The sequence below is a fragment of the Acanthisitta chloris genome, unplaced genomic scaffold (genome assembly GCF_000695815.1).
Source record: "Acanthisitta chloris isolate BGI_N310 unplaced genomic scaffold, ASM69581v1 scaffold8122, whole genome shotgun sequence".
Classification (NCBI taxonomy): Eukaryota; Metazoa; Chordata; class Aves; order Passeriformes; family Acanthisittidae; genus Acanthisitta; species Acanthisitta chloris.
Window position 1 is genome coordinate 59,823 of NW_008662147.1, and position 11,916 is coordinate 71,738.

Here is an 11,916-nt window from a genome sequence, read left to right on the forward strand (position 1 = left end):
CTCTCTCCCCTGAAATAATCTGCCATTTGGCCAAGCTGAACTGAACTTTCAAAGGATATGTCTCTATCCCTGAGGAGTCCTCTGCAGAATGAGTGAAGTTGGCTACAAAGAGTGAAGGTCATGGACCCCTGAGAAGAATCCATAAGAACATTTTATGATGGCACCTGTCGACTGAGCTTTACAGATTAGTATCTTCCTTGATGATGTGAATGGAGTGCTCCTTGGATTTCATCTTCAGACAGCCAAAATTTAAACATCCTCCCCTCTCTGCCCTCACACAAAAGGGGAAAACATAAAGGGTCAAGCTTCAGCTTCAAGATTAATCAGCTTCCATAATTTCCCTCCCAGGCATATCAATCACAGCTCACTATCTTCTGCTGGGCAAGAAACATTAAAATGTTGCAAGAGGCCCCGTGCATGTCTTAGCTGGACATGTAGGTGATGTGAACAGCCATGAAGGTGACCTGGTTAGAAGGGGAAAATTGCTAACAGAAGAAAGTGTCTGCTGAAATACTGACAGAGAAAATGCTGGCAAGCCTGGGAACCCGGCCTGGGAACCAGAAGCATTGTTGAGACGTGCAGCTGGCTGCTCTCAAGTGCACAGCTGGGTACCTAGAAACCAGAGACATCATGAGATACCATTGATAAGCATGAAAATAAGGAACTATAATAGCAACTTATCATCTGAAAAGGTGAAAAATAGTCTGAAAAGAAGGAAAACATCCTGAGAAAGTAAGACTTGCCAACTGCCATTGGCTGTTCAACCTGCAAGAATAAGAAAACAGTCTAGAAAAATAGAAATTGGCCTGAGAGAACAGAAAACATCAACATCTATGAGCTATTCTGAGTGAAAACCAGAAATTAACAGCATCTGTTTGGTGCTGAAGCGCCAGTGTTCTACACCTCCTTATTTCTGTATGATATAAACATGAATTCATTTTTATCCAAAATGAAGCTTTTCTCTCTAAGAACTTCCCATGCTGCACTTACTTTTCCTTTCCTAAACAGGTTGAACTCTCCACACAAACCTTCGAAGTGATCTTGGACCCTCACCGAAGAGGGTTTGGTTTGTCCTCCCACACTGGGATTGTTTGGCCCATTCTGAGATCTGTCCAACAAGCTTGATACTGGTAATAATGTAAAAATACATATATGTGCATAAAAGTAACCATTCATAATTACATTTTCTGTTGCATTATCAGAAAGTTTGCTTCATTTGTGATAACTCTGTAGTAACTTGTAATAGCATACACCTACTCAGTTGCTGCCATACTACTGATTGCTGCCAATAATTTATAACAGATTTCACCCATATCATAGAATCATCGAGGCTGAAGGAAAACTCTTATGATCATCAAGTCCAACCATTAACCTGCCACTCTGCTGGAACCCCTAAACATATCCTCCAGCACCAGATCCAGATGCCTCTTAAACAGTTCCAGGGATGGTGACTCCACCACCACCCTGGGCAACCTATTCCAGTGCCTGAGCACCCTAACAGGGAAAACATTTTTCCTGACATCTAATCTGAATCTCCCCTGTCTCATCTTATGACCATTCCCTCCAGTCCTCTCCCTGCAGGCATGGCAGAAGAGACCTGAAAATATATACAGATTCGCTTTTTAAATCATACATATAGTTATTGAGGTGATTTTTATGGTATTTGTAGCAATCTGTAACAAATAGAGAAATTTAGAGTAAAACGTCTCCGTGTCCTTGAGTATTAGAGACTGCTACCAACCCACAGTCACGACCCCTATATACCTACACACTTGGTAACCCTTTAGGCTATGACAGCGGGTGTGACCCTGAAAAAATGCTTTAAAAGCACTCTAGCAAAGTCAACTTGTGTAGAAAAGCAGGACTATATCTGGATGCTATTGCCCTTTTAAAAATGAGCTGTAGAAGTCTGTGAGACAAGGCAACAATGGTGTTTTAACAACATTAACCCACATATTATTACACTGCAAACCCTAGGAGAACTGACCCTATAGTAAACACCATAATCAGTGATGCATCTCACAGGTTACCAAAAAACTTATCCATTTTGTTTTTTCTACAGCATTTTATCCTCTGAGGTATAACGTAACTGAACTTTCACACACGTTCACACCTGAACTTTAAAGATTTGACCATTCAGATTTACAGATGTAACATTTCAAATAGTTTATTGATACCCTGTAATTGATTAAAGACATAGTACAATGTGTTGCATTGTTGGATGACATCAACCACTACAGCAACTGAAAAATTTCAGTTTGCTCCTTAGAATACACCAGTTTGTAAGAAATGTACTGATAAAACACTCTCAAATACCAAAGTCTTTAGTTCTGGTGAGACTGAACAGAATCTGACTAGTATTTAGAAAAGAAGGATGATACATCAGGCTGGGAAGGCACAGCAGAATTTGGATTTCTAATTCAACACTACATGTGCAGTAAAGCAGATGTTTTCCTTAATCCCAGGATTGGACACAGATTAGGGAGTCTCCTCATAGCTATTTTACATAACAGCATTCCTTTCTAGGCCTTTAGGTATGCTGCAAAATGCCCCTCTGGGACAAAGTGACCAAAAATTTCTTTCAGAGCATAACTAGAGACTGCCAGCCACTTTTACCAGCTACCAAATCAGTTTAGTGCTACATTTAAGGAGATCAAATTAAAAACTAGAAATGCCAAAAAAGCATACAGGCACCGCATCATGTTTACATGGGGAAACACCACTACTTAACAGGACAAAAATAACCCATCTGTTAATCATGGCAAATCTCCCTACAACTCTTTGAACATTACCAGAGCTCAAGTACGTTATTTAATTGGCACTAAGCACACTAAATCCCAACCACACACCTTCAAACTGGATCTCACCAGCCATACTGACGGAGCCAGACATTGGGAGTTGTCTCTAGTGCAGGCAGCTTCTACTCCTACCAGAGCTTTCCTACAGAATGCTAATATTTAAACTTTGTCCAAAGTAAACTGATGATATTACATTACTAACAAGATGGTAGGAGTCTGAAAACATATCTGTTTTCATCATCATAGACACTTTTTGAAGCTTTTAATCTTCACCTTAAAGACCAGCAGCAAATGACAGTGCTGTGAAAGACAAGGAATGGCTCTATCACTTGGCACAAAGCAAAGATACACAAAGAACACTGCCTGACCAACAAGCGGTGATGGAGGAATGACCCACAGCAGAATTCTCTAACCTGCTATTTCCCTGCTTACAGTTACTTTGCAATTTATATAGTCCTCTGAAGACATATTCACAATTCATAGCTATAACTGTATACAGCTTAATTGTCTACTGTTACCTGTTCCAATTCACGACTCCCCTTCTCCAGGCATATGTCTTTTCCACCAGTGACTTGAGAACCACAGAAACTGCCAAAGACATCATAAATCTACCCAAAAGCTTTCAGATAAAACATTAGTCTTTGATCCTAGACACTGCAAGATACTCTACTACTTTGCATGCTTACCTGCCTAGGAGGACCACTCTTAGCATTTTAAGGAAGACTGAAAACCTCCCTCATTAAGCCCCAAACTCCAGGCTGACTGTCTAACCCTTCTTTTGTCTTGCATGGTTAGGTGCTCACTTCTGAAACGGATACCAGGCATCTTGTTCCTTATAGCTGTTCCAAAGCTGGAGAACAAGTGGTCTGGAAGAACTCCTTCTTGCTTTTTTTTTTTCCTTTCATTTGAGAACACCTTGCTTTGTCAATTTAATGGTTTTTCTCTTGTGGTCAGACCTCTTGCTTGTTTGCATGGATCTTTCATAAAGAAAACATGGCAAAAAAGATTTTCTAATAGGAATATTCGTGTCATAAAAAGCCAAAAAGCAGACAAACATTAAATATTAGCTACATGTATTGAGTGCATATCCTTTCCTTCTCTCTATCCTGTTTCATACTGGAATATTGGTAGAGTGGAGAAGTGAAACTGTTAAATGCAAACCTCACATTTTCACTATGACTTTTCTCCAGCTAAGTCTGCACACATCAAAACAAAGAAGTGACCTGTCATATTCAGACAGAGCCATGCCAACTTGCCTTTAAAAAACCCTAACTTGGGTCTGGCATTCAAACAACCTCTTTTTACTTTGTTTTGTTTCCATCATTCTATTGCACCTCTCTTTGCTCCTTCAAAGGCAGAGCTCCTGCTACAGTACTTAAAGTAAGCATAGCTTTTGAGGACCAGTTTGAGTCTCTGCATACGCCTACAGGGTGGGGAGCAGCGTGGGCTCTCCTATGCGGATAGGAAACAAGCCAACTCCAATCCAGAGGCAGTCGAGGGAAGGCAGAGTCTGAGCCATCATCCTGCCTCTCAGTGCAATTAATATTCCTTGTTACTATTCTCCTCACCTGAATAGCAGTCTCATGTAAAGTGTTCTTCTGTTTCATGTGATGAGGGAGACGGATTTAGAAAGCACACTATATTTGACAAGGTCTTCTTCCTCTGTGCAAACTCTCTCACTATTCCTGTTATGTCCCACTTAGAGTGGGTGAGGTTAGAAAGAAGTAAGATGTCATTGCTACGGTTTGTATAAAACAGCTATGCTAACTACCAATTAGTAACTTTACATTTACATAAAGTGCTTGCAGTGGAGCTTTATTGTGTTCTAACAGACACAGACGGGATCATTTCCCCTTCATTACAGAAGGATTTTAAATTAAGCTTCCTGAAAATATGCAAACTATCTTAAAAATCAATAGCTTACTGAGACGGATCCTCATCTCAAAACATCAAGTGGGAAGTTTTCTGTTGCTAGATACACATAAAAAGTCGTCTTAGAAGTTATGAAAAGTACAGCTGCTCTACGAATTTTCCAAAATTTCAGAGAATAAAAATGCCAGAAGAGTTGCAGAAACCATTTAAAATGAAGTGAACTGCGAAAATATTGCAGGAATGGTTTCCACTCTCTGGTTTTGGCAGCAGCGACAGGGCTATAAATGTTGAAATAATTTCTGGCTTAGGAATAGCAGCAGCTCTTCCAAGGCTTTTGTGTTACTAAGCTGTGCAGGGAAGGGCAGGTTCCACATGGGGCACCCAAAAGCTCCATCCCAATTACACAAAATAGACAGGCACGACAGTGCTGACCATGGCCCTGTCTGAGTTTTCAAAACCTCTCTGCAATTCCTGAAGCCAAGCTGGGCATGCAAAGAAGGCAGAAGCAAGAGCACAGCCCACCTACATAACGCAGCGAGTAGGCGGCATCTATTCGAGCCTCTGGAGGAGCTCAAACAATACATGTCTCTACAGTGCTGCATTTTGGTTCATCAGTCCCATGAAAAAATGGTGTGACAGCGTGAGATCCTCACATCTTCATGTACAGCATCATCACCTACATCACCATGTATGTGCTTTGTCCCATGACAAGGGCAGATTACACAAGCCAGGTCCAGAACAAAGACCACCCCAGGACTCCAGCCTGCTGCTACACTGGGCTGGAGTTGCAACCTTTCCCTCTCCCCTGGTCTTGGAAGCCAAGTTGAGACTGAGCAACAGCCCAACCCACCTCCTCCACCAGAGTGCAGAGAGGTTGCCCAGGGACATGGTGGCTGCCCCAACCCTGGAAGTGTTCAGAGCCAAGCTGGATGAGGCCTTGAGCATCCTGGTCTAGTGGAGAGGTGTCTCTGCCCATGGCAGTGGGGGTGGGACTAGATGATCTATAAGGTCCATTCCAACCCTTAAAATTCTATGATCCCAGATCTGCCTGAGAATCACGTATGGTTTTATAGAGCTCTACTTCCATGAGGTCAGTATCCTGTTCGATCACTCTTCTTACAACTAATCATAAGGTCACTTATACCAGAAAGCAGAAGCCAGAGAAAATACTGTGGAGTTAGTCACATACATGGCTCAAAAAGGCACAAGGATGAAGAGTGTGCTGAAGCACAAATTTCCATGGGAAAGCAGTATAATCCCAACTTCTTTTGTAATGGTGAAACCAACAGTTGGGCAAGTCTCTAGACATTCCTGTCACAGTCTACTGTACAGAGTGGAACGCAAAACCCTTATGGGAGAGGACTTTATTTCCTCCTAGAGCTCTTCATTCTGACGTGGCATTTCTTTGATTTACCAGTTCATGACTAACCCTCTTCTCTAACAGTCACCAGGTTTATTTACTCTTAGCTGCTGCTTCCAGCAACTCCTCTTCCCTGAGCTGCTAAATGTAACATTGCAAAAGGCTTGAACATTCTTGGATAAGAATTAGGTAATACTTCATGTAAACCACAGGACACATGTATGCTTACAAAGCATCTTGTAGCACCAGGACCAGAGAGCTGATATCTGCAAAACTGCCCTCTATAAGCAGGCACAGGAAGTAACTGGAGGAAAAACAGAACGTTTACCTCAATGAGGTGTAAACCCAGAAAGATTGTTTTGTGGGTTTGCACATTGTTTTCTTTCAAATGCAAGAACAGCAAGCACAGTTTTATTTCTTGTTTAGATGCAACTAGGTTTTGAAATGAAAACACTAAAACCACTACTAACCTTAGCATCTATCTGCCCTGGGTCAGTAGTTGCACTCCCAACCTGAACCCTCAACTAGAATCAAGGCAGTGTTCACATGCATTAAAAACTAGGTTATAATAATGCAAAGTCCTTTAGAAATGGATGATTCTGATTATCACAGCTTCAAGATTAAGTTTTTTTCCACCCACCTGCATTCCAAACTCCAGCAGACTAAGCACACTGCACTTTTCAAGTCACCTGGTGCTCAGGCCTTGTTCTGCAGTAACCTACACCAACGCCACAAACACAACGCACATTTCAGCATTCCTGTAATAAGGCTCAGAAGGAGCCATTAGATCACAGAGATTAAGACCATTCCCATACAGATAGGGAATGGTCCCTTTGGCTGGCTGGAAGAGTCAGATGATCCCCCTCTCTCTATTGCTTAAGACATTATCCAAGATCTCTTCCTCTGTGTGCCTCTCATCCTCCTGTCAGACTGCAGCTTAAACCCCTTGCATTTTCAAGCACATTGTATTTGCAATTACAGCTAAGCATATGCTAAGCAATATCTCTCCATCTTCACATTTCTGGATGTTTAGATTATCTCTTCACTAAAGATATTCATCTAACATCTCAGGTGGAGATCTTTTCCCTTTACAGGTAACAGTTTGTCTCCAGTAACTATTTGTTCCAGACTTCCCCTGCAGCTTGTACAGGCTACATTGAGGTTTGGGATATGTTTCACTGAAAATACTACACAGCCAAATGCGCCTACTACTTGTGCCTACTAATGGCTGAATGGAGTTTAGAGACTAGTGATTTGTTCTTCCTTTAGCCAGGCAACTACAGCCCCATACTGACTTGAAGCTGTGTAATATACATGTGCATTACATTTAATTATAGCTAAGAGGAAATCTCTCCTCCTTAAACCTCCTGCCTAATAACATACCAATACAAAAAAGCATTGAAAGAAGAGGCAAAAATAAAGTCAGAGTCAAGCTGGCAACAATTAGAAACTCAATATGTTAAGAAGCAAATCCATGAAACTTCCCTCACTAACAGTTGCTTTGATTTTTGCACACCTAGCTGGAGGAAATGAAGCAAGAGGACATGGCAATGTGAAAACACAATTATAGAAAGGAATAAAGAATTCCATAATGAAAAATAGGATGCAAATACAGCAGAGCAACTAGCCTTCTTAAGAAACACCTACCGCAGCAATAGAATTTGAAACACATAATGATCAGGCTTTCTTCCAAGGACAAATTAAAGTAAACAAACTGCACATTTCAAGAATGTTTTTCTGCACACCATTAGTTCACTTTTGGAAAAAAAACAATAACAAAGCATTTCTAGTGTCAACAAAAGCCCATAATGTTAACTCCAAGAGAAGGAAAAGGAAAAAAATCATAGAATCATCAAGGTAGAGGAGACCTTTAAGATGATCAAGTCCAACCCTTAACCCGTCACTCTGCTGGAACCCCCTAAACCATATCCACCAGCATCAGATCCAGATGCCTCTTAAACAGTTCCAGGGATGGTGACTCCACCACCTCCCCTGGACAATCTGTTCCAGTGCCTGACCACTCTAACAGGGAAAACATTTGTCCTAACATCTAATCTGAATCTCCCCTGTCTCATGACTCGTCCCAGAACAGAATGCAAGAGCCATGCCCAAAAAGTGAGCTTCTCCTTCACTCCAGCTGACAAACATGGCAACACATTTCAACCCACAATTTTGAATGGAGTCTAGGGGAATAAGGGAAAAGCTTTAATATGCTTATTTCTCAACCAGTTTATGATCCTTATTCTTATGTACAGAGTTACAACCAACTTACCAGGACAACTCTATAATTTCGGCTGCATTAAACCTCAGGCTATTCTAACCCTATCATATTTTTTATATCAAAAAGAATGTCCTATTTCAAACCAGAAGTCAGCTTTGGTAAATCCTACTGTTTCTGTTACAGATTAGATTACATTAGGAAATTACACATGTCCTATTTAGTTTTAAAAACAGTTGGATAATAAGGGCTTAAGCAATATGTATTTAGAGATGGAAGGAGTACATGGTAACTCACTACTGCACAGTTAAATAAGAATTCAAGTCACTGAAACCAACAAGGTAAGTCAAGCAGATATTTCAGTTTTTGCTTGATATTCCAATTGTGACACCTGTTCCAGGTATCACTGGAAGCTGATGGCAGCTTTTTACAAATTCTTGCCTTTATCAAGCCTCCCTCTCATACACAGGGGGAAAACATATCAAAGAAATATTGCCAAATGAAAAACAAGTCACAGAAAATTAACGCCAAATCCTTGAGAATATGCTGAAGATAAAACACAAGTCTTGTTGTTAGAACACACTAGAAGATTCTAGTCTAGAAATTGAAATAGAATCTATAGCCTTGTTATTTCTACCCTTTAGAAAACATCTGACAAGCTTTGAACACATAAAACCAAACAACCCTCATACTCAAGTTCAAAAACAAACCATTAAAATGACCATTTTGAGAAGCAACTGAGCAAGAATTCTCATTGATTCATCCCTATTTCCGTCAAGTTACAGGAATGCTTGTCTTCCATTTTTCTGTTTTAACACTCCTGTCTTAAAAATCAGATCTGCTGAGATCTGTTCAGATCTGCTGAGATAAAATCTAAAAATCTTTCAGCTTCCTCTAGCCATGAATGACAATTTTTTCTCATATACACACATATATAAACACAAACACAAACAAGTAACAGTTGAAATCTACAGACACTCTTCTCTGTATTTCTTACGCCACTTACCAGTAATTCTATAGAGGCATGTATTTTAAGACGCATTATTTGTTGAAACAGCTGCCAAGGAAATGCACTGCTCACCCCTTCAAAAAACCTCTTCTTACAAATTACTACTAGAAAAAACCACACCTATTGCAAGCACATTATGGTTGACTTAGTTCTAAGACAACCAGTAGATGTCAACATCAAGACTTCAACCAAGCAGCTTTAGTCACGCAGTGAGGTATGTCGCGAGGAATGGAATCAGGAAAAAATATCAAAGTGACCCAGAAACCCTGGGAATGCTTTTAAGCTCGTCTTAAGGAAGCATCAGCCCGCATGCTATCCACACATCAGCACACCTCAAAACTCTGATGCCAACTCCTACAGTTTAGAGAAACCTTTTTTCAGCAGGCTTAAGCCTTCACAGAGCATTTTATACTTACGTAAAAAGTGTTTTTCCAGTAAGGCTATTTCCAGGTGACCTTTGATCTCATTCAGTCTGTCAGACTCTGTTCTGTTAAAATCCTGGACTCCTGAAGCCATGATGATGGTCCCTGGACCAGCCTATAAGAAAGTCAAAACACACTGACAGCTCAGAAGCACTTTTTTTTTTGTCATTTAAATACATCAACTTATTTCTGGGGCAGTAAAGAAATCATGTGAGAAACATGCAGGTGTTAACAACTCTGCATGCCTCTTTCAGCCTTAAATTACCAAAGTAAATGAATAATATCTAATCAAACACACAGCATCTCTCCCATGTGAGTTTACAGAATACTTCTGCAGATCTCAGGGAGTTACAGAAAACATGGATTTACCACCACCATTCTTATGAGTTTTACTGCATCATCATTTAAGCCTTTCTTCTTCTGATTTAAAAGGCGTATTTATACTATGCCTCTCCTCTTCCCTTTAAATGAACAGTCAATGCAACATACTTTACATATAAAATTGTGAAGCTAGCAAATGTAATACTTTTCTAGATAATAAATGAGCTATGAGAAAACACATATCATATATTTTTATGTCCATTTATGGATGCATAATTCTGAAGTCTCTCACAGCATGGAAACGGTTCCCTGCACCCCCACCTCCACTGCAGCCCAGTTACTGCAGAAGGATGTTTTGGTGCCTAGGAGCTCATCCTGGCAGGCCAGGAGAGGGAGGAGTCAGATTGTGTGTCTCGACAGATTTACCAGCACCCCTTGAATGAACTCGGCACTGGAAATACTGCAGAAAGCAGGAATTAAAGGGCAACTTGATTAGTTAGCAAGAGCAGTGACAACCACCACCTCCATGAAGTGAGCACAGGAAAAAAAAAAACAAGCCCACACAGCAGAAGGCAGGTGATGCTGGCTCTCTCACAAAGTGGGCATTTTCAAACTGCAGGGAAAAGGTGGGGGGGCATCTCCTGGGTAATGGTTGTTCAGCACTTCTGTGCAGTCCCCCCAGGTACAAAACATCTGTCAATGAGAATTACAGGAGCTTCTCCAACAGCTTATACTCAAAATCAAAGTGCTAGACTACAGAAGCCTACACCTAAGAAAAGATGTCAAAACAATAAGGGATTTATTTATCTATCCTAACCATTCCCCCACTCCTTGTTTGAACCTTGAAAACATATGGGAACTGTATTGCTTTCAAACATCAGCTTGCATACATTTAACCATGGCAGCTTAAATTTCATACATATGTAAACTAAGCCATGTACGGGAAAGTTAATCAAAAGACATTTTCTGTGTTTTAGGAAAGATGTGCAGAAAGCTTATCGACAGCAAAGTACTTTCACTGTTGGGAACGATTTGCACTTTTAAGATAAAACAGTGTGGAAATACCTAAAAAACATCTGTTTTCTTGCTTGAACTGAACAGATGCTGAGTTTAAGCCTCAGAATTTGCCTATAACATGCAAATTAGCACACTGTAGGCAGTTCCTGCCCAGCATTTACCTGGCACCAACTCCCCACCTCGGCTTGCTCAATACAGTGCCAAGCAGAGATGCTATTTCCAGTCCCAAAAGCAACACCCACCCACACAGCACTCTGTCAACGCTGCTGGCCTCGATGAGGAACAGAAGCTGTTAGCTTAGCAGCAGCCCTGGGCTGCTTCCCATTTTGGAGCCAGCACGAACCTTGCCACGGCAGAGACGGACAGACCCCAGGGCAGTCCTCACACAGGGAGCTGCAGCACAGCATCCTCCTGCCCACGCTCCACATTTCCTGCTCACCCCTGCCTCCAGCCAGAGGTGCAGTGGGACATGCCTTTTGCAGCCGTTCCAGCCACTGCTTAAGAGTAACAGAACCTGCTTACAGATGAGCACAAGATGCCAATTAACCTCTGTGCTGATTTCTTATCTCTAGAGCAGGGTTGTATTCGTTTACACCACAAGATTTAGTGCTATCACTTTTCAGACACTTGGAGAGCCCCACGGAGGATGGTGTGGCTGAATTCGAACAGCAGCACCCTTACAACACCATCCACAGGCAGGCACATGGAAAGTGTTATTAAAACACAGATTGCTGTCCAGATGATAAAGCATGGTTTCCACATCTGGCACAAAGGGACAGTCTCTGCTCCCAGAGTGCAAGGAGCTCATATAGAGCTGTCTGAAGAAACAGTGCCACTGCTTAAAAGTAAATAAATAAATAAAATCACATACAGGCCAAAGAGCAAGATACTGTACTCAG

At 41.2% G+C, this 11,916-nt stretch overlaps 1 protein-coding gene across 1 annotated transcript in view; it reads right to left on the reverse strand.

Moving 5' to 3' along the window:
- Nucleotides 1–11,916, reverse strand: part of GRAMD4 (GRAM domain containing 4) — a 49,843-nt gene that overhangs the window by 31,001 nt on the left and 6,926 nt on the right. The window contains exon 2 of the mRNA XM_009070491.1: nt 9,674–9,794. Coding sequence (XP_009068739.1) covers nt 9,674–9,794 — 121 coding nt within the window. The remainder of the gene's footprint in view (nt 1–9,673; nt 9,795–11,916) is intronic.